Source organism: Adiantum capillus-veneris, chromosome 3 (assembly GCF_014529385.1).
Source record: "Adiantum capillus-veneris isolate H3 chromosome 3, ASM1452938v2, whole genome shotgun sequence".
In the NCBI taxonomy this organism is placed as follows: Eukaryota; Viridiplantae; Streptophyta; class Polypodiopsida; order Polypodiales; family Pteridaceae; genus Adiantum; species Adiantum capillus-veneris.
This window is the reverse complement of record NC_140933.1, coordinates 44054349-44077685: the sequence shown is the minus strand read 5'-3', so window position 1 is coordinate 44077685 and position 23337 is coordinate 44054349. Positions and strand designations below refer to the sequence as shown.

General features: G+C 41.9%; 2 protein-coding genes across 5 annotated transcripts in view; both read right to left on the bottom strand.

The window, feature by feature from the left end:
* Nucleotides 1-316: 316 nt before the first annotated feature.
* LOC147460828 (uncharacterized) overlaps nucleotides 317-23337 on the bottom strand; it is a 41476-nt gene continuing 18455 nt past the window's right edge. Inside the window, exons 2-4 of one of the 4 annotated variants that reach the window (XR_015187530.1) lie at nucleotides 19530-19801; nucleotides 14795-15102; nucleotides 10812-11086 (exon numbers count right to left, since the gene is read on the bottom strand). Coding sequence is in view for 1 of the 4 variants with exons in the window: in XM_086508519.1 (XP_086364645.1) it covers nucleotides 12625-13398 (774 nt within the window). In the remaining 3 variants the exon portion in view is untranslated. The other 3 variants (XM_086508519.1, XR_015187532.1, XR_015187531.1) reach the window with 3 other exon arrangements.
* LOC147460826 (uncharacterized) overlaps nucleotides 21054-23337 on the bottom strand; it is a 114088-nt gene continuing 111804 nt past the window's right edge. Inside the window, exons 6-8 of the mRNA XM_086508518.1 lie at nucleotides 21489-22411; nucleotides 21259-21399; nucleotides 21054-21168 (exon numbers count right to left, since the gene is read on the bottom strand). Of these exons, the coding sequence (XP_086364644.1) occupies nucleotides 21268-21399; nucleotides 21489-22208 (852 nt within the window). The 5' untranslated portion in view covers nucleotides 22209-22411 and the 3' untranslated portion in view covers nucleotides 21054-21168; nucleotides 21259-21267. The remainder of the gene's footprint in view (nucleotides 21169-21258; nucleotides 21400-21488; nucleotides 22412-23337) is intronic.

Here is a 23337-nt window from a genome sequence, read left to right as displayed (position 1 = left end):
ATACATAAAAGTATCTTTAATGTACCACAACCAATTTAAAAGGCTTTTCATGAGGTAAGGATGCTTAATGAAGAATGGATTGGCATGTAAACTTTTATGACAAATTTCCTACAATGTGTAGATATTTGAGTATTAGACAATGGATTAGACTATAATATAAAAATACGGAGTAGTATATGATGACATGGGTGAAATGAGGGGAACTAGATGATAGGGTTGGAGAGGTAGAGGCCGAGGCTATCAATATTAGTGCCTTTTCTACCAAAAAAGCCAAGGACTTGTGGGCAAATGATAGTGCCCGTCTTGCCATCTGGGAGAGATGGAGGTGTAGTTGATGATCCAATTCCAAGAGACAATACACCTACGCCATTGGGATCCCCTGTGAAGTGGCTGGCGTCACTTCCCACGGTGGAAGAAATGTCCACAGAACTCGGCGAAGGGGAGGTAAAAATGAACTGAAACACATGAAAACTGTTTTAGCAAATTGTCGGCAGTTATTTTGGGAGATAGCATAGAGAACAATGAACATAGTGTGACCCTACAATGTTTAAGGATTTAAAAAAGTAATTACTAAAATATTTAAAACAATAATTATTAATTATTTGTATGATGATAAAAGGAAACAATAATTCATCCACCACTTCCATTCCGTTCAATCCAGGGAAAATACATAGGCCAAAAGCTTAATGAGAAGAATTAGAATGAATGCCAAGGGGGGATGCCTCTCAATTGCAAAGCTTATCATTAAGTGCATGTGGAGTGATGCTTCAATATGGGAAGAGGTATGAGAAAGGATGAAAAATACCTCACGAGAATTTCCCTTTGCAGAGCCATGGAGCTTGGTGGTGCCATTGCCATACAAAACTTGAATACCATTGAGAATATCACTATAGTGAAGCAAAAGTTGTACCACGCCGCCATTGCTCCACCCATCATCAAAGGCACCACCACCAACACCACCCCACGGTCCCGACTATGGCTGCCGACATTTTCTAGGATAATCAAGTAGAATGTGTATGATGTAAAGAGGCAAAAAGCTTTGGAAATTTGCAACTCACAAAAGTATGGCTACAAGAGATCGGACGTCCCCCCCGTCTATAAGAAGGCTAGTTGTAGGCCGGGCAGCTCGTGCAAATGCCAAATCGCCCTTATTTTGAATTTGGTCAACCGTGCATGCATATTGTAGGCTTGCGGTTCGAATGGCCACGTGATTGCAGACTAGTCAGTGCAACAACGCAGGAGAACCATGCCGAGAGAGAGAGAGAGAGAGAGAGCCTTGTCAACTATACGCTTCGGATAGAGAGCGAGAGAGAGCCTTGTCAGCTACACATCGGCGGATAAACACCAACCCCCCCCCCCCGCCCCCCGCCACCCCCTCTCTCTCTCCGCGCCCGCCACCCCCTGCGTTGCGCCATCCTGAGAAGCGGCGGCTCCTGCGCTTCCGAACTGATTGTGTTACCGATATCATTTGTGATTTGACTTTCAAAAGAAAATCTAAGCTTACGTAAAAGAGATAAGGATGGGGGAGGTGCCTTCTTGGTGAACACCTAGAGCCTTCCTTATGGAAAATTATGGAAAATTAGAGATCTCTCTCTCTCTCTCTCTCTCTCTCTCCAATTTGAATTCTAAACGAGAAGTCAAATCCATTTCGATGAAATGCCAATAACTTTTGTGACTTCTACCCTCTAGACTTGAGCACATAGCACTTTGGGGACGATTCGAATTCAAGCCCAAATGATTGAGAAGTCAAATCCATTTCAGCAAAAGGGAAGTCATTAACTTTCATCCAAGTTCTGCCTATACCTCACCTAGGAGGAAAGGTTATGACTAGTCTCACAATGATTAAGGAACTAACTTTAGCCTTGGTTCCTCTTCATGTAGACAATAGATGTCTTGTAAGGCTTTGTTTCATATGACTCGACACTACACTAGACTGGACACTATGGTAAGAAATTCCATTGTTTCTCAATTGCTATATAATCAACAATCAAACTATTCGTAGGAGCATTAGGTTTTCAATACCGAATTCATTTGCACATGGGCATAGAATCACATACCGTTGGTCATACCTTGCAAGCCTGGCCTCTAGCTAAGCAATTATGGCATCTTTCTCTACCAACTTCTCTTGCACACTTGCCACACTTTCTTCTTGCCTTGTTTCCATCTCCATTATCTATTGGTGATCCTTTGGTAGCTATTACCATATACATGTGGTAGTGATGTGTGTGAACACACTGGGACCGTCGGGGCATTTTTTCCCTTTTTAGGAGGTTTTTTTCCTCGTGCATTGGTAAATACATCCATCACTCTAGGGCTATCAATCTTTCCATTGCACACTAAGTAATACACTCTCTATTGTGCGCCTTGAGCTTCCTTTGTCTTCTCCAAGCTGTGTGTATTTCTCTACAACCCTAATTCCAACAATTGGTACTAGAGCAGGTTGCGTCCTCCCGGGCTTAGTCGCCAGTAGCTCCAGCACATGCCTGCTCATTTTTTTTCATTTCAGTGAGCTTTGGCAAGCGTTCGCATGTTGATAAAAATTTTGGGAGGGCTCATAGAGATTAGTCTGCTCAAATTTTTGATTCGGGCTCATTTCGGCCTCCGTTTCCATTACAGATAGTACTGCACAGGCTATTTTGTCATTTTGTGTAGAATTTTTGTCAGTGCCGTTTTCTGTATAATAGGTCCTTACAGTCTTCTACGGTTTGTGCTATATAGCACATGTTGTTCCCGCTTCATTTCTCCTCTTTTCGGGCTATTTTCACATCAGGTGCAGCATTTACCATGGCTGACAACAACATAGATGTGTTCAAGATGTTTGCTGTTGAGGACAGATTGGATGGGGACAATTACCCTATGTGGGCTTACATGATGCAACATGTTCTTGTATCAAAGGGCGTTTGGAGTATTGTGCAGGGCATTGATGTACATCCTGGTTCTGAGGATGTAGGTGATGTTGAGGATGTTGCAGGTCTTGCTGCAAGGATTGCTGCTATTAGAGTTGTTTTGCCTACGGCAAAACAAGCTCTTTGGGATGTAAAGGATGCACAGGCTCATGCATTGATTGTGTTGTCTATGAAGCGCACCATTGTTCCTCAAATTCGTTCAGCAAAATCTGTAGAACAGGCTTGGGATATTCTAGCAGATCTTTATGCAAGCCGCAATGAGGCTAAAATTGCTTTACTATGTAAAGAGCTGGAATCGAAGATTATGCATGAGGAAGATGATGTGGATACTTTCCTTGCCGGTGTCAAGGATATCAATGAGCAACTTATTTCTGCAAGTGAAGTCATTCATACAGTTCCCTTTTGCAGACTGTTCTTGATGCCTTACCAGATTCTTTTGCTAGTACTTGGAGACTTATGACCAAAGCAAATCCTGAAGTTGTCAAGTTTGATGCATTATGCACATTGCTGTTGCAAGAGCCAATTTCTAGGAAAAACAGGACTAGGCAGCGTGCAGTTGAATAGGCTTTTATTTCTTCTCAAAGAAATGGTGGTAACACCAATGCAACCACTTCTTATGGTTCTGCTGCGAGCGGCAAAACTTATGTTCCTAATGCTTCTGTTGGCAGCAATATGTCTGGAAATTTTAGTGATAATGGCAAAAAGAAGATGCGTTGCCATTTTTGTAAAGCTAATAATCACTTGATCAAGCAGTGTCCTAAGTTGAAGGCCAAAGAGGCTAAGAAGAAAGAGGGTGGTTCCACTACAAATGCAGCCATTGTCGAGTCTTCTGTGAAAGAAGACTGTGTTGCTGCTGTTGATGCAGAATGGGCCTTTAGTGCAGAGTGCACTTACAATCTTGTTGTCCATGATGCATGCATGTCAGTTGCTGCAGATTCACATGTGTGGTATTTTGACAGTGGTGCTACAAAGAACATTACCTTACATCGTGAATTGTTCACCTCTCTTGAGTCTGTCCCTCATGGGAATTCAGTCACTTGTGCCAACAATGCCTCTTATCCGGTTTAGGGAGTTGGAAAGTTTGTAAGTTACTGCTGCAAATGGCAGTTCCTTCACACTTGTTGATGCACTTTATGTACCTAGGATCAAGAAGAATCTCTTGTCTGTATCTACACTTGCTAGACTTGGACTTGTAGTCAAATTTGTGGATGAGAGATGTACAGTTCAGGATTTCAATTTTTGTGATGAAATTGTTGCATCTAGCCTTTTGTGCCGTGGGTTGTATAAGCTCACTTTGTATGAAAAGTGTGGATAAAATTTTGCAAATGTAGTTGGGCTGATTCAAGGGCTATTTCAGATGCAAAACTTTGGCATGCACGTTTTGGTCATTTAAATTTTGTCAGTTTGCTGTGTTTGCATAAATCTGATATGGTTGCTTCTTTGCCGCCTCTTGAAGCACCTGTCAAACATGTTTCTGAAGGCTGTATTTTGGGTAAGATGGAATGTTCGAAGTTTTCAAAGGATGGTTCAATTAGGGCCACATGCAGGTTGCAGTTTGTGCATAGGGTGGATGCATGAATAGGTGGACTTACTACCAATGTCCCGGACACACTAGCACGCTGGTAGCTACCTCCCAAATCTAAAGGTGGAGGGAAACTTTTGAGTGAATTTAATAACGATATTTTAAAAAACGTGACAGAGACCACGATCGAAGGTTGTTACACCTTTTCGTTACTCTCTCTCTCTCTCTCTCTCTCTCTCTCTCTCTCTCTCTCTCTCTCTCTCTCTCTCTCGCTACAGTTCCCATCTCCATAGCTGAGCACGCACTCTCTCTCAGAGTAGCTTGCCTTCCTCGATTACTGCTCTCTCTCTCTCTCTCTCTCTCTCTCTCTCTCTCTCTCTCTCTCTCTCTCTCTCTCTCTCTCTCTCTCTCACACACACACACACACACACACACACACACACACACATTGCATGCGAATCCTTAGCTCGTGTTTAGGGCTTAGCTTTGGACAGGGTATCCACTTTGGCATCCTCTTTCCACCTCTCAAAGACTCACAAGATGGTGGAAATCATTCCAGTTGAGGATGTTGTGAGTTTAACAAGTAGCACATGCCTTTGTTGTGACTCAGTCAAGTGCAGCTCATGCAAACAGAGTGTAATCAAGGATTATGAAGCAAACCAAACGCGCGCATATCGCGAGAGAATCAAAGAAAGGGAAGCTAGAATTAAACAGGTCGATATTAATTAATTTCAGCACCGCAAAATTAATGCACAGATGGTCAAGTTTTTCAAGCAGTGCACAGAGGGTCTTGACAACAAGGCAAAGGAGGAAATCATCAGGAGCATTCTCAAGCATCGAGCATTGAGAGACATGAAAATTCAATCTACGAGAGGTGAGGTTTCCAATGATGAGCAGAGGGTATTGATTAATAGAATGCACAACACTCTCAAGGTAATCAAGAGACCAAAAAGCTTGGCACAGTTGTTTATTAAACAGGCGAGTATCATGATGGTTATGAATTTCACAAGCATAAAACCAAATATAGCAGTTGCATCGAGGCTTCTTGGTATCCATCGAAGGAACTTCTATGCACCCAGATCTTCATTGAAACATAATCATACAGAACTTCCATTGCATTTGTGTGGGCGACAACCATACACAAATAGTGTAATTATAGAGGAAGTGAAGGCCACAATGGTGAGCTTCTGGACTCACAATACTCGCGTATTGCCTAACAAAAAGGATGTGTGTCGAAAGCGTATTGCACGCAAAGTATTCAATAAACACCCGATGCATCTTCTTGAGCAACCCCAGGTTTGTTTTGACTTCTTGAGTAACTACAAGCTTATTTTCATTGACAATTATGGCACTGGTTTGGTTGGACTTCAGTTGACTATTGTACAGTTTGCTTATTGTTGCACATTGCTTTAGACCTAGTAACTACCACTGCCAAATAGGTAGCTTACTATACATGACTGGTAGCTACCACTGTGATCCTTATAATTACCACTGTTAGACTTTTGTAGCGTCTGTGTTGTCCTCGATAAAGGTAGCTACTACTCTGATAGGGGTTGCTGCCAATCTGCCATGGTGTTCTTGGTAAATTTGTTGGCTACCATGTTCAACCTACTAGTTTACAGTCTCATAGTCATGATAAGGTAGCCACCAATTTGATAGTGCTTTCTACCAGATTGCCATGGTAGTATCGGTGTACTGGCAGCTATTATTGTCAAGTTGGTAGCTATCAGTATCCTAATGCTAGCTGGAGCTATCACTCTGAGAGTAATAGCTTCTAGTTACCATGCAATCCCGGTGGAAGCTACCAGTCTGCCATGGCAATCTTGGTGGAAGCTACCAGTTTTCCATGGAAATCCTGGTGGAGTGGTATCTATCACTGTCAACATGGTAGCTATCAATGTCAACCCGGTAGCTACCCTTAGGTAGTCTGATAACAACCAGCCTTATAGTGCTACTCATGGTAAAGGTAGCCACAAGTCTTAGAGTGCTTCCTACTATTAGACTCGGGCTCTTGTAACTTTTCTCCATCCACTCATCACAAAATATTAGTTACCATTCTGAGAGTAATAGCTTCCAATCTGCCATGTAATTCTGGTGGAGCTACCAGTCTGCCATGGAAATCTTGGTGGAAGCTACTAGTTTGCCATGGCAATCCTGGTGGATTGGTAGCTATCTTTGTCAACCTGGTAGCTATCGTTGTCAACCTGGTAGCTACCACTATTAACCTGGCAGCTACCCTTAGGTAGTCTGATAACAACCAGGTCTTAGAGTTCTTTCTACTATTAGACTCAGGCTCTTGTAACTTTTCTCCTTCCACTGATCCCAAAAGTATTAGTTACCATTCTTATACTAGCTCCCACCAGATTGATCTCAATTTTGTATGTCAACAATAAGTTATGATTTTGCCAATAAGTGTATTGAATATCATTATTTAATGCAGGTAGAATTCTTTCTTGCCTTCAAACAGAGTCACCCAGAGGTACAAATTCACCAAAGGACATTTGAAAAGTTGAAACCTTATTTTGTACGCAAGCTTCGAGATCGCTACAGTTGTTGTTGCATCACTCATATTCAAATGTCACTCTTGAGGGATGTTGTAAACCATATAAGGCAGATTTCTTATGGTCTGCATGGGAAAGAGTGTAGTTGTCAATTTGATATTTGTGGTGCACATTTGAAATGTAGTGCTCAGACAAATCAGTGCCCTAGCCTTACAAAGCTTTGGGAGTCACTTTTATGCTCGAAGGCTCAATTTTTTTTGCACTAAAGTGTTTGATTGGCGAATGCTCTTCATGTGGACCTTTGAAGAAGCTACCAATTTTCCCGATTGAAGAGTTAAATGGTGCATGTATGGTAACTGTTAATATTTTTGAAGACCTTGAAGTTGGCGAAACAGATTCAGGGAAAAAGAAGAAAAGAAAAGTTCTTTCTCACAAGGAGATGCAGTGCGGGCAGCTTTTCATACTATTCAAGGATCATCTGAGTAAGTTTATAAAGCATAATTTTGTTTACAGATGGCAGGCCGAACAGTTTAAAGATTGTCTACGTATCTTCCCTGAAGATGTGGTAGTGTCAGTGGCGGATTTCGCTGAAAATTACACTTTCAAAGAACAGAACGAGATCCAATCGATGCATTGGTTTTCTAGCCATTACTATCATTTCTATATATCTGATGATAAAAGCCACGATACTCTTTTTTTCCAGCATTGCTTTATGCTCCATTATGGTTGGTTGAAAGAGCTAGGCATATCGCTCAAAGAACATTGGGTCTGGTCAGATGGAGCAGCCTCGCAGTTCAAAGCAAATAGGCCTTTTTATTTTGTTGCTCGATATGGAACTCTCACAAGTTTCAAAATGACACATCACTTTTTAGGTTCAAGTCATGGGAAGGGCGAACATGATGGTGTAGGTGATGTTATTAAGAGGCATCTCACTCAGGAGCAGCTAAAGCCAACAAACTGTGTGAAATTACAATATGCAGCAGATGTGGTGCCATTTTTGAGAAAAACCATGTCCAATGGTGCCACAACCACGTATTCTTCGTAGGTACGACCAGTTACTCGACACTTTTGGGAGGTCAAAGTAGGTGATGTGGATAGAAGCCAACGCCGGGATTGTAAATATGTGCCTAATGCACATGGGTTACATTGTGTCAGCGGCTACTCCTTAACAAATGGAAAACTTCTTAGGTATCGGCAATTCTCATGCTTTTGTAGTGCTTGTTTGCAAGGCAGCTAGAGGAGGTGTTCGAACAAATCACACGTTTCTGCATGGAATTATGTTACCCTTGAACCTACAGATGATGTCGAAGATGATGATGAGATTGAAGAGTTTGCATATGAAGGACACCATGATGCGTTGAGTGATGCACTTCATGTTGGTGACAATTTTGTTGTTATAGCTCCTCATGACAATAAGGAGCTTGTGGATTTCTATGTCTTGAAATGTACAGCAGAAAAGACTCAAACTAAAGCTTTGCTAAGAGATGCATGGGGGAATTTTTGCAATGCCGGCTCATTTGTTGTCAAAGGAGTTTGGTACGAACAAGCAAAAGAAAATCCCTATGAGTTCAAGCTATTAAATTCTAAGCCTAAAGCCACCTTGAAATCCCACCTTGTACGAGCTATTAAGTTCCCAATGCAGAAAGTGGGATGTACAAGAAAATTCTTACTTTCCTCAAAAACATATGAGGCTATTTACAATAGCACTCCTTTTGATGTATAGCATTCCTAGTTCTAATCTAAGCTGCTTTTGATAGCCCTTCAGCATCTTTTCTTTTCTTTTTCCTTTGGGGGAATCTCTGTAATCTCTATGCTGAGCATCACCCTGTTTTGCAATTGCTTGAATCGTGTCTAAAATGCCTATGTGATATCCTAAGGCAGATAGCATGAACACTATGTCGAAAGCCTTTCCCTAAAAAAGGAGATGAGGGCAACTCCAGATGAGACTCGCACATGCAACCGGCCATTCAAGGATTCGATGCCCCTGACCGGACAACCAACTGATGACGGATCTCGCACATGCACAGCAGGTGGTTGCTCAACGGAGGATAAGGTCAGCTTTTGCAGGCCCACAGCAAACAGCAGGTGTTAGCAGTCGTTTGCAGGCTCCTGCTTCTCTCCCGCCTACGCCATCGGCACCGTTATAGCTGAACGTCATGGGGGGGGGGGGGGGGGGGGGGGGGGGGGGGGGGGGGGTTCATCACGTTGGGGGCGATAAGGAGCCGTTCAAAATAAGCGCAGGGACATGCAAATGTGGCAACACTTTTTGAACATTCGAGGCTGCATGTGCAAGTCCTAAGAGACAATGGACAGGTGACTTTGGTAAATGCTGAATACATCTGATGCATGAATGATCATGACCACTAGAACCAACCCAAGTGCCCATCAATACTCCCACGTCTACATTAAGCCATAAGAAATAAATCATCTCCACAACAGACATAGAAAATTTAAACAAGTGTAGCTAAGTAGATGCAAGGGTAGCTACTATGCAAACTGGTAGCTGCCCTTAACATTTTTGGGTATCGGAAGCTGTGTTAAGTACTTGTAATTGTGCAACTGTGGAGGTGCAGTGATGAACAATGCGAAAACATAAACAAGTGTACAAGTTAACAAAAGCTGCTTTACTACATTGAGCATTGAAAGCTGCTTTACTACATTGTGTCATCATTATAAGTGAGCAAAATACTCCATAAGTTACTAAATGGTTGACTGTTTACATCGCTTATCATGGTTACATGTCAGGATAATATATCTAGCCGTAATACTCTAGACGCCACTGCTTTGAGATCCTAATGCTCAGGTTATCGATCGGTCTCAACAGTGCACAGTCCTCGACATACTTGAGGCGATCTTCCACACAAAGCCAAGCCGTGAGCCAATATCTTACAGCTGTTGTAAGATATCCTTGAATCTCAGTGGGATTCTGATTTTCCATATTCTTCACAATGCAGAAAGTGCCTAGAAGATTCCACAGCTGCTTGTACTGTGCGTCATCCACTAGAATTGTGGACGTAGCAGTGTACTGACCTCTTTTCACCCACAAGTCACTTAGCTTCTTGTAAAATACAGGCTTTCCACCAGTTATCTTGATTCTAGCATCTCTTACACAATCCTGCTATGCAAGAATTTCCTTGAATTGGGAAAACTGATCAGGAAAGCAGGCACTCAACAGGTTTTCTGCTTTAGTCTTCATGCAGCAGGTCCACACAAATACATCAAAGTGCACAAGGCACCAGTCCAAGAATGCAGGTACATCCCTTTTATACCCGGCAGACACCCCTGCTATGTCTACAATTTCTAGATCATTCCAGTAGGCAGGCTTCCGTGAACGATAACTCTTGTCTAATGAAGTCAGCAGGACACCATTAATATCAAGGATTAGAGCTGGCTTACTCTCAAACAACATGTTCCCAGGATCCTCCCATGGACGAGACACCGTCCCGTCATCGTTCCTAACATGATCTGCAACACCACCTGCACCTCCTCCATCCTCCCTTTGCCGAGACACCATCCCATCATCGTGCCTTACATATTCTGTACCACCTGCACCAACTGCACCAGCTACACAACTTGCATCACCACCTGCATCCACAGATGCATCGCCATTTTCCCTTCGTGGTTCAAACGTTTTCATGATAATCTCCGTGTCCTCACCTGTACTGAGGACAAAAAACTCCGTGTTTTTATCCTCTTGGTCATCAATGTTGCTAGCACATGGGACTTGGCCCTCAACTCTAAATGAACCATCTATATCATGAGGGTCTTTCATAGTAGACTGTGCTATCATACTTATTATGTGATTAAGATTGTCAATGTTGCTAGTGGCAGTATCTGAACATAAAAACAATAATGAGATAAACAACAATGATGGACAGGACAAAAAAAAATTGATTTTGGCTTTCTTAATTCATAGGAAATGGAAAATTGTTACAAAGCCAAAAACGGCGACAGGATTTAGGAAAAGAGACAAAAATGGGAATAGGCTACAAAGCAAAAATATTGAGACTATGTTTGGAGTCTTTTTCTGACTCTGGTTGTTGTAGCATCTTTTCTTCCAGATTCCATGTTACTATTTTCTCCAGTCTCTATGGCTAATTGGTCCTTTGATGTCTTTGGTTGCCCTTTTGCATCCTCTGTAGGCTTTTTGGCAGCATCTGCAAGAGAGAAGAAACAATCAGCAAGAATGAACCTTAAACAATATTATCTACCTTTAGGAGAAAACAAAACCATAAATAACACTTGTCATCTTTCTCTTTCTTTCCCTTTCCATCATTTGTATGGTCTGCAGGATGGAGGGACTCGTGTCTCTAGATGACACTTCATTGTCCTTCATTGATGAAGAAGCATTTTCTGCTTGATCTCCATTCTCAGGACTATACTTCTCTAACACACCTTCCTTCTCAACTGTAGTCTCTGGCTCAGCCTCTGCATTCATGAAAAGTATTAAGGAATTAAGAACTTGCTGTTTCAAGTTACATGTAGCTACAGCATGACAGTGGAAGCTACCAAGCGCATTGATAGCTACCATCACTATCCTGGTAGCTACCAATGCCATCCTGGTAGTTGGCTGACTGAGAGCTACCAAGATGACATAGGGGCCACCGATGCTATCCTAGTAGTAAGCAATCTCATAGTGATGGTTAACAGAATAAAAGCCTAGCAACAACCTTTATCTAAAACATCTTCCTTCTCAGCATGTACCAACACCTTGAATTCTGTTCTTCACAATAAGAAATTAAGAACAAGTTTTCAAGTTACATTAAGGGTTAGCATGACAATAGAAGCTACCAGGCAAGCACTAATAAGCTACCAGTACTACCAAATGCTATCCTAGTAGCTACCTTGCCCCCTACCATCATGGTAGCTACCAATGTTATCCTGGTAGCTACCTTGTCACTTGCAGGACTTCCTTGGAAGAATGGTAGCTCATGGCAGAATGGCAGCTACCAATGCAATCTTGGTAGCCACCTTGTCACTTGCAGGACTTCCTTGGCAGAATGGAAGCTCATGTCAGAATGCCAGCTACCAATGCAATCCTAGTAGCCACCTTGTCAATTGCAAGACTTTCTTAGCAGAATGGCAGCTCATGGCAGAATGGTAGCTACCACTATTATACTGGTAGCTACCAGGGTTGACAGTGAGAACTTCCTTGTCACCAGCAGGAGTTCCATGCTAAAACAATAGCTAATGGAAGAATGGTAGCTACCTTGCCACCAGCAAGACTTCCATGGGAGAATAGTAGCTCATGGAACAATGGTAGCCACAGCCATATTGGTAGCTAGCTGTACCAAGATTAGCATGACAGCTGCAACTATGAGAGTGGTAGCTACCAATATTGTACTACTAGCTACCAATCTTATATTAGTAGCTACAATTAGCAGGGTTCCCTTGATAATAGAAACACACAAAAAACAGATAAATTTAAGCTCAATGCTACAAAATGCAGCAGGGCGTATACCATGGTCCATGCTTAAGGGCACTGATGAGGGTTTGGTGTCTGATTGCACTCCTTGGAAATTGACATTCGTACTGCCGAGGATCACCAAAGACAGCATGGTATGCAAAATCGGTTGCATGCATCCCATCTCCATGCATGTTTCTTTGCTTGCAACAAGATGGCCAAAACAGTACATGTGAAAGGCATGATTGTAGGGCAACAAAAACATGCCAAGTGCATCATCGTCGTACATCGTCAACCCACAAGCACTGCAAACTTTGTCGAAAGGCAAGGTGCCCTATCCACAAGTGGAACTTTTGGTGGAGGTGCAGACAACAAAACTGTACATCTTTTGACCTGCATGGTCTTCACAAAATCCATCCGCGCCTGTGCACACTCCTTCACTTTCTGTGTAAAATCTCTCTCCTTTAGAGCACTATCCATAGCATCAAGTGGTGCCTTCTCCTCAACTACCACTTGCAATGTTTGGAATGTTAGCGACAACTTGCCGATAGTATTTTTAAGCTGCTCCACCTTCATTGCATCCACAGCATCGACACTACCTTCTGCCTTTAGTAATGCAGCCTCTGTATCTTTCAACTGGCCTCTGAGCTTTTCCACTAGGAGGTTGGCACCTTCATTTCGGTGCACATCAGCCTGAAGCAATTCCAGCTTCTTAAAAGCTTTATTATACTCTGACAATGCAAAAGAATACTTGCTTACAACCATGTTGTAAACAGTATCTAACTCTGTAAGAGACGGTGGACCAAATAAATTCTTTTTTTGCACATCATCCACTGTATCGATCGGAGTTTCTTGGGGTGCCTTTAAATGATCTAGAGTCCTCGTCATTCTCCGCGAGCTGTTAGGGGCAAAGGAGGAACGGAAAGCTGCCCATCGCTGCTTCTTTGCATGTAATTTGTCTGGATCCATATTTGTGACAATACTTTCTGAAAGCAAGGCCCAGTCAACCTGTCCCTTCAATTGCTCATATAGAAAGCCTCTAGCAAATCCTTTAGTCACCTCCATACCATAATTGCGAGGTTCTTGATCTCGGGGGGTTCACTATGTGTAAAACTACCATATCATGTGCATTCAAGACATGTTTGTAAACCCCCTTATATGTTAATTTTGTTAAGAATATAATATACCCTTTTCTTTTAAAATCTGTAAGTTTTTTTCAAATTTGAAAAAATAAGACCCTTCTGTATATATATTTCTGTAAGCTTCCAGAACTTTAGGTTCCCTTCTGTTGAACTCACATGATAGGTTACTTTTTTATTAGGTGACCTACCTAGGTTCTTGATACATGGATGTGAACAATATATAAAACCTATTCTAGAGCTCTGGCTTCACATCTCTACATTTTACTTTGCTGCCCCTCTTCGGCACCTCCTTGAAGCATTTCAACCAATCTTTGTTGGTGAAATCTGCCTCGGTCAGCAGTCGAGCATCCACTCCAGAGTTGGGGAGGTCGTATACTTCATGTGCTTGACGCTTTGTCATGCAAAAAACTGTCTTCCTTTCAAATGGCACATATGGAGTGCACCAACGACCTTTGCCCTGTAAAATACAGGGAAAAATATAAGACCATAGTTGTTTCCATACGGCAAATGCATACGGGTATGGAAGTATGATTGGAGTATGGTTCAACACGTAAGCTTGAAACATACACGACCATAAATTTACCGAAAACTTAGATAACTTATGTATGGTGAGCATTTATAATATCACAATTTTACAGAAGTTTTCACATTAAACATCAATTATTGTATTGAGCAAGAGCAGAAGCAAGCTGGGAATGTGCATGAAGAGGTGGTACAACTACCTATGTCCCAGACAGATAGCTACCATGTAACTACCACATTGGTATTTCTTTGCTAAATGAACTTTTTGATTGGTAGTTAGCTAACATAATGCTACCAACTTGTTATGTTTTTTGCAGAATACTAAATGCTACAATCTTGATAATCTCTAATGTACTTTCCCTATATTAAATAAGTGTTGCAGGTGGTAGCTACCACACTGATAGAGTATCACTTATTCATGCTTCTTCATAGCACTATGATTTGCAATCCATGCGAGTACGATCCCAGCTATGCACAAGACATGAATGCATGTGCAACCAACCAATTGAAGTTCAATCAAAAATGCAATGTACAGAAATATATCTGCTTGAATGCATGCATACATGGATGCCTCTACACAAGTTTTTAATGCATGCATGCATGCCTCTACACGGGTTTTCAATGCAGGCTTGAATGCATGCACATTAGCTTATGGAGCTTGAATGCATCTACAAACATCTAGCCTCTAACTTAGGTTTGCTTCAAAGAAAGCTTAAGAGAACTTACATGGACCTTCGAAAAAAGTTATAACAATAAATTGTGCAGAGACAGTCAACAACACTAAGATGCAGTAGTACCTCAATGTTGGGGGTTACAACATTGCCATTTTTGAATATTTCTTTGCTATAGGAGTGCAGGGCTTTGGTGAAGGAGTCAAGACCTTCTTCTTCCTCTTTCTAGCAGGGGAATCCAAGAGTGGATCAGGCAGGGAGATGAATGAAGGGCCCTCTTTCGCCTCCCAATAATTGTGGCTGATTTTGCTTCAGCTGCAGGAGCTGCTTGGCCACCTGAGTTGCCCCCCCTCTGCAACCGTCGAGGAGCAGGAGGCGTCATGATTGTGGAGTAAGGTGGCCCCACCGCACTACTTTCACACACACAGTTGAAACTGAAAAGATAATTTTTAAATTTTTTAAATCCAGCTCGCTGCTCAAGCCTTTTGATAAACAATTTTCAAATAAAACCTTATAAAATATTCTCAATGCTTACTCACCTAGCTACCAACCAGCCCACCCCCTTGCTGCCACTCCCAAAAATGGGTAGCTAGTGTACCACCTATTCATGCATCCACCCCATAGTGATGTTTGTGAGCCCATGCAAACTCCGTCCTTGGGCAATTACCTTTACTTTGTGACTTTCATTGACAAGCATGCATGGGTATTTGCGCTTAAAGCGAAGTTCGAAATTTTTATGTGCTTCAAACATTTTCTAGCTATGGCTAAAAATTTCTCAAAATGTACTATGGGCACCCTCCCTTCGGATCGAGGGGGGGAGTATATTTCTCAAGAATTTAATGCATTTCTGTCTATTCGTGGGATAAAACACCAATGTACAGTGGCTTATACACCTCAACAAAATGATGTTACTGAGAGGAAAAACAGGTCACTTACGAAAATGGCACGATGTATGGTCAAAAGTCAAGCTTTGCCGCATTCTTTTTGGCTTGACGCCATCATGTGTACCACTTATGTACTAAACAAATGTCCTATGAAAGCTTTGCAATCTATTACTCCATATGAAGCATGGCATGATAGAAAGCCTACTATTGAGCACATGTGTATTTTTGGCTGTTTGGCATATGCTTTGGTGCTACAAACACAGCGCAGAAAATTGGATGATAAAGCTGTCAAATGTATTTTTCTTGGTTATAGTGCTCAAAGCAAAGGTTACAGATTGTATCATCCGCAAACAAAACATATTTTGGTTTCACGAGATGTAGTGTTTGTGGAAGATTCTGTTCAGCCCTTGCTGTCATGTACTAGAGAGAGTAATGTAAGTTCACAAGACATTTATGACACTTTGTTGCCTCTTTTCAATGGTGGAAATACGAATGTAAGTTCCAATGACACAAATGTACAACCTATGGGGGTTTCTAAAAATGTTACAGATCAGCCTATTACTGATGCTGATATACATGATGTACTTGATGAGAAAAGGGCTTAAAATGAGCAGGCTAGAGGTATGCCAAAATGGCTGGTACACACTTTGCGTGATAGTAAATTGGATGCACCTTTGCCTAGGCGTACTCGTTCAAGCTCTCACCATGCATCTTATGCATTACATTGTTATGCTTTGGATGTGTCTAGCTTACATGATGTTGAGGAGCCTCTGGCTTTTGATGAAGCACATAATTCAAAAAATTGGATGGTTTCCATGCAATCAGAATATGATACACTTATAGAAAATGACACATGGACTTTATGTGATTTGCCTTCTGGAAAAAAAGTCCATTGGTATGAAGTGGGTTTACAAGTTGCAACGCAAGCCGATCGACATAAGGCTCGACTTGTTGCAAAGGGTTATGCACAGCAAAAAAGGCATAGATTATGAAAGAGACTTTTGCTCCCACTTGTCGTATGACTACTGTGCATTTTCTATGTGCATTGGCAGCTCATTTTGGTTGGGATGTACATCAATCAGACATTATTACTCCTTTCTTGAATGGTGACATATTTGAGGAAGTTTATGTAAAGCAGCCTCGCGGTTTTGTCAAGAAAGGACAAGAGGACAAAGTGTACAGATGTAAGAAGGCTTTTTATGGGTTGAAGCAATCTCCTCGTGCTTGGTATGAGAAAGCTGACACTCTTTTGGTCAAACAAGGCTTTCATAACAGTCCAACGAAAAGCACATTGTATGTAAAGCGTGAGGGTGATGTACTTCTCATTGTGGTTCTTTATGTTGATGATTTGATGATCACTGTACCAAATGAGAGACATATTGCTGAATTTAAGACTGATTTGAATGCTACTTTCACGATGAAAAATTTGGGACTGTTGCATCATCATTACTTGGGTATATAGTTGCCTTGTGTCAAAAAAGTTACATAGAGACATTGTTATGTAAGTTTGGACTTGAGGATTGCAAACATGTTGCCATTCCCATGGAAACAAGTTTGAAATTGAGTCTTCATGATGCTGCTGATCCTACAAATGTCACTCTCTATCAAACTGCTATTGGATGCCTCATTTATGTATGCAACATGAGGCCAGATATTCAATTTGCAGTCTCACAGGTTAGCAAATTTATGCATAGACCAAGGTCTAAGCATTGGCAGGCTGTCAAGAGGATTTTCCACTACCTTAGTGGCACTTTACATCTTGGCTTGTTTTATCCCAAGGGGAGATCATTGCCGCCAGACTTACATGCTTTTTCGGACTCAGATTGGGCTGGCTATTTTAACACGCGAGTGTCCACAAGTGGTTTTTGTTTCATGCTTGGCAGTTCCTGTATATCATGGTTGAGCAAGAAGCAACCTACTGTGACCACTTTTAGTTGTGAGACTGAGTACATGGCAGTCTTCATAGCTACAGTTGAGTGTGTATGGCTCAGACGCCTTATGGCTGATTTGGGTGTTGGACAGGACACTGCCAACACTATCTACACTGACAGTCAGAGCACATTGGCAGTTGCAAGGAACCCTGGGACGGCCACTTTTTAGAATGTGTATGATATCACGTGAGTTAACCGGAGAGGATTATTAAAAGACCAAAATGTATAAAAATGTATACATACAGAGGAGGGTGGGGGTTTTTTAAATAGGCTCACAGTGTAAGTATAGTATGGTATTACCTCTTGAACGCATGCAAGGAACCCCGGGACGGCCACTTTTTAGAATGTGTATGATATCACGTGAGTTAACCGGAGAGGATTATTAAAAGACCAAAATGTATAAAAATGTATACATACAGAGGAGGGTGGGGGTTTTTTAAATAGGCTCACAGTGTAAGTATAGTATGGTATTATTAATTACCTCTTGAACGCACGTGATATAGGGGTCTTTTGATAAGTGACTGCCCCGGACAAGAAACCCAGTTTTTCATGCTCGCCCAAAGCACATTGAGGTGCATTACCACTATGTCAAGGAGAGGCTCTGAGCAGGAGAGATCAACTTGGCTTATGTGCCAACACAGGACAACCTTGCAGATCTTTTCACAAAGGCATTGAGTCGTGAGAAGCTCCAGCTTTCCGCAAAGCTTTGGGCTTACTCCTCTTTGTGGATTGATCATGTCCTCAGGGCATGGCACTTCCCTTTACTCATGTACCAACTCTCATTCACCGCATCACTCCAGGGGGATTTGTTACCATATCCATGTGGAGTGTGTAAACACACTAGGATCACCGGGACATTTTTTCCCTCTATAGGAGGTTTTTTCCCTCGTGCACTGTAAATACGCCCATCACTCTAGGGCTATCAATCTTTCCATTGCACACTAAGTAATACACTCTCTATTGTGTGCCTTGAGCTTCCTTTGTCTTCTCTAAGCTGTGCATTTTTTTGCAACCCTAATTCCAACAATAGCAACAGGATAGGCCTTTTTCCCGTGGGCCATAAGTGGGGCACACTCTCCTCATCATGCTACTACTCTTTCCCTAGAATGCCCAAATCCCAGGGGATTCACTATTAGTAATGGGGGGATGTCATCTGCGTGCATCAAAATTAGAGAAACCCTCCTATGTACGGTATCTTATATGCTTACCTACCCCCTACATACGGACAAGATACAGATGTTCTCGCAATGAGCCATCCCCCCTCATACGGATGTCGTACGGAATGTAATGACCCACTATTTTATGTATACTAGTAACATAATAGTTTTAGAAGCACATGCTTTTCCAAAAATACATGTTGACCTGCAAATGAACAAAAGTGTACAACAAACCATTCAAAACAACAAATATAATGAATACTGAATTAAAATATATCAATCATTTCAATGTAACGGTCAAAAGACGAACATCATTTCCCTTGTAAATTGATACAAATCTCAGTCTCAAAACAAATGATACTAGCCACCTACTCAGTAAGCTTTCTACATGAGATTTAAGGCACATATATGAATTAGATTGTTCTCTAAATAACAAATAATAACATGCTCATAAAAAACTATGGTAAACTTCACTTATTTAATTAAAACACATTACAAAGGGTATTAACTTATAATTTTTTCTCTAAAGGTTTTTTTTTTTAAATCTCAATCTCTCTCTCTCTCTCTCTCACACACACACACACACACACACACGTATCATGTACCAAACTATTTCTATTCATTCTAAGTTTCGCAAACAATGTGCAATAGAGTATTACACCAATAAAATATAGACAAATTAAATGTCTCCTGGTTTTTTGGTCAAAATTTGAAGCTTTTGCTAAAAACATTTCTGGCTCACTTTAAGGCAAGCTTGCAGTCAAGATGGATTATTAAAATTCAAAGGATCAAAGCCAAAACTCTTGAAGAGACAAAAGAACCAGAGTCTAGAGATCAATAGCAAGAAAAGAGCACAACAAAAGCGACTTCATATGAAAGAACCACTAACCAATGAATCGCAAAACCAATGATTGGGTAGAAGATCGTCCCAAGCTCTCTCAGGCTCATCATTTTCCTCCTCGTCATCAAAGACATCATCAGAGAAAGGGGATTGTCAAATACAAGTAGCACTAATGTCACCAATAGAGACAAGTAACCAAGGCTCTTTCTTTGTGATAGCAACATTTCAGACAGAACTTACAGAGGAAAACATTTAGGATTGCAGAGCCTGCCAGACTGCGTTGAAGCTTCCGCAATGGACAGGATAAGATAGGTCATCACCTATTAAAACATCAAAATAATCTCACATGAACTCCATATACAATTCATAATACATAGAAGAATTCTTCCACAACAATACACATACACATACATTTTTACTAACATGCATACACATAAATATCATATATATGCACATGCACATGCATATATATCTATAAATATATGCATTTATAGACATTCATGTATGTCTATGTGTGCATGTAAATGTATGTACTCATTCAAATGAGGCCCTACAGAGAATACACCTTCTTTCTTGCACTCAAGTTATGATAGCTCACTGTACTCAGATTATAAACATACCACTGAAATGTCAGTAAGAACTTGCGAAGACGATGCAAAACATGCAAATCAGATAGCACTTGAAATGTTTTTGGCATAGATCACACCGTTACTTGGGATTTTGCAGCTTCATACATAGATAGGCATAAACTTAACAAGTTATAGAGCTATAAACTTAGACAAGAGCACTTGTGCATCAATGACCCGCACATCATTGCAACCAATCAAGTGAGTTATAATTGTAAGTTTCTTCCTCTGAAGAGAGAAAGTAATCAACCCGAAGGTATATTGATTGTATAGTCCGTGCAGCAACTACAACAGAAAAGTTAAAATCCAATCCATTTCACATGATTTCATACAGGGATTTGTAGATGGCTCTTACGACCAATATTCAATCCAACCTTGAATCTAGATCTGATAGCTTTAGGTTAAGAATCACTACAACAAAAAAACATGTTATCGACGCAGATATCGACGCGACACGTCGCTATCCGCATCGCTGTGAAACCAGTCGCACATAGCGACGACCATAGCAGAAAAAAACTTCTTGGACAGAGGACAGGTAGCCTGGCCTGTGCCCAGCTAAAAGATGGACACAGCCACATCCAGACTTCCTGTCCTCTGCCCAAGAAAGCGAGCAGCACCAAAATATCAACCATGCTCCCGCGCGTAGAAATTTTGGCAAAGTTCCCTTTGTTTTTACATAAACTTTTCAAAAAAAACAATATCCTTTGGCTTCCTACATGCTATCCATGTAAGATCTCACATGAGATTTAACGCCAATGAAAGACAACCGTACCAACTGAAAAGCATAACCATAACTTAAAACCATAACCGACTATAACCACTTTGATCAAAGCCATAATGTAGATAATCATAACCATAAACAAAATTAACAATAACCATAAGCATAACCAGAAAGAGAAACAATAATTGTCTATACAATGACAATGACAATAATCATAACCATAAGGGAAACAATAACTGTCTAAACACTAACTGTTTGTACAAAAAAGGCACAGAAGCGTGTCTGTGTCTCACAAAGCATATAGATGAAATCTGGTCCACTAATGACTAGGCGTCGCAACCTGCACATAGGACAAGTCACAAAATTAGTATTGATATTACTTCAGATATACTGACTTAATTAAATCAACTCACACATATTAACGTCTCACCTTAAGCGATCAGCGAGACTGTAACGCCTCCCAGTCTACAGGCTCTCCTGAAGCTTCAAGATCATTCAGTACTTCATAGATACCTCTGCGATATCCATCTGACTCCTCCTTGCGTGATGGAGCTCGATGCATCGCAAGATTCTACGTTTATACAAAAATCAAAATAATAAGAATACATGATTCATCGCGTTTTAAAAAACGCCATAGTTAAGATTGGATTAGAAACTCACAAACTCATAGCAAAAGGTGTCGAAGCCTCCGCTGCCAAAATGAGATGTCCCCCTAGTCATCTGTCGTACCTGCGCAGCCTCACGCTGCTGTCTAAACCGCGTGGCCGTTGTCCGCTCATCCTCCCTGATCTGCAGCCACGTCTCGTGTGGAATGCCCGAAGGCTTCGGCGAGCCGGTCCTGAAAGCCTTCCGAGCTGCATCTCGTCGATGTTTGATGGTGTCTCGTGCAACACCCTTGATCCACCGCGCCGAAACAACGGAAGAACCTGGAGCAGACTGGTACTCTCTCAGGATGGTCTCCACTATGTAAGTGACTTTTTCCTTTTCTTGCTGATCCCAAGACGTCAAAATGCTGGTCGAAAACTGCAGCTCCACGAGCTGACGAATCCGCTGTCGCATCTCAGTCCCGACTCTATCCATGTCAACAAAACCATCTCCCCGTACAGTATAGAGTTTGGAGGCACTAGGATTGTGTGCCCCCCAAGATGTCCGAGGTGTGCCAAGAGGTGTGTCGAGAGGTGTGTCTGGGTAAGACGGGGGTCGTGAGCGAGGAGGGATCGAAGCATCTGTGGACCCTCCTCCACAGCAACCACCACCTCCACCTGACGATCGTCGAGATCGACGAGTGCGCATGTGCTGCGGAGATGAGGTCGTACCCGCCTCTGCCCTAACCCTAGGTGTCGAAGCGACCGTGATGGGAAAAGAAGATGTCGTACCCATAGGCGTCCTGAACCCCGTAGACGTCCCTCCCTAGGCGTCGGACCCTCGGGTGTGAAGCCCAGAGGCGTAGTACTCGTGCCTCTGGCTACCCAGTACTGAGAAGCCTCTGCCATCTGAGCAGGCGTCATTTGTGTAACGAAGCCCATGAACACATCTGTACTCATGGAAGCGGGATCTGGAATCGCGTCTACCATACTAAAGTCCTGCACAAAGAAAGTAAAATAAAGCGTCAGAACACAGTTGTTTAAATTAACTTTAAGCTTAATTTTAAATCAAAGTCTTCACACACACTTACAGGCCTAGGCCGCGACGAGTGAGGCATCATCGATAAGATCTTGCACCGTATCATCGTCTATCTCTAATTGCAAACATAACTCTGTCCCAACTCGTTCTGACAGATTGTTTTCATCCATTGCATCTTCATCTACAAGTGTCAATTCTGGCTCGTCTGCGTTATCCTCGTATATCTCTGTCAGCTTCCTCTGCCATACCTTCATCCATCTCATCTAATGTCACAGTAGTATGGACGTCGTCTGACTGACTTTCCTCCAGGAGATCTTGCCCTTCAAATACTTGTTTATTTCTTGGAGCAACCTGAACCACAAACCACCATTGTCGCTCTCGAGGGTCCGGTACAAAGACCACTTACTCGCAATGTTCGGGGAGAGTAAATGTGTCGCTCGCATCTGTCCAAGTCTTTGTAGAATCTATTTGCAGAAGTTTGTTTCCATCTCTGCGTACCGTTGCATTGCGACCAGAAGTAATCACCTTGAACCACTTCACATCCAACAAAAACATCTCAAACCGCCTGAAGCTTACTTTCAGGATATCTGACACCAGACCACAGTAATCCAGGTTGCTAGTGCTCTCATTCGTGTCTCTAGCACTGGCCCTGCTCTTTTGCATGAAACTAACCATTACTCCACTGTCAAACGTGTTTCTTCTGCTATCAATTTGTTGTGTTCTGAAATGCTTCCATGCGACCACAGTGCCATGTATGTATGATACTTCCAGTCACATCCAATAGCCAGCTCTTCCTCTTCTAAAGCTATGGGTTTTCCGATCTGTCGAGCTGCTCTCACTGTCTTGTCTAACCATGCCATTGTAGGGAATTCAGGTAGAGGAGCGA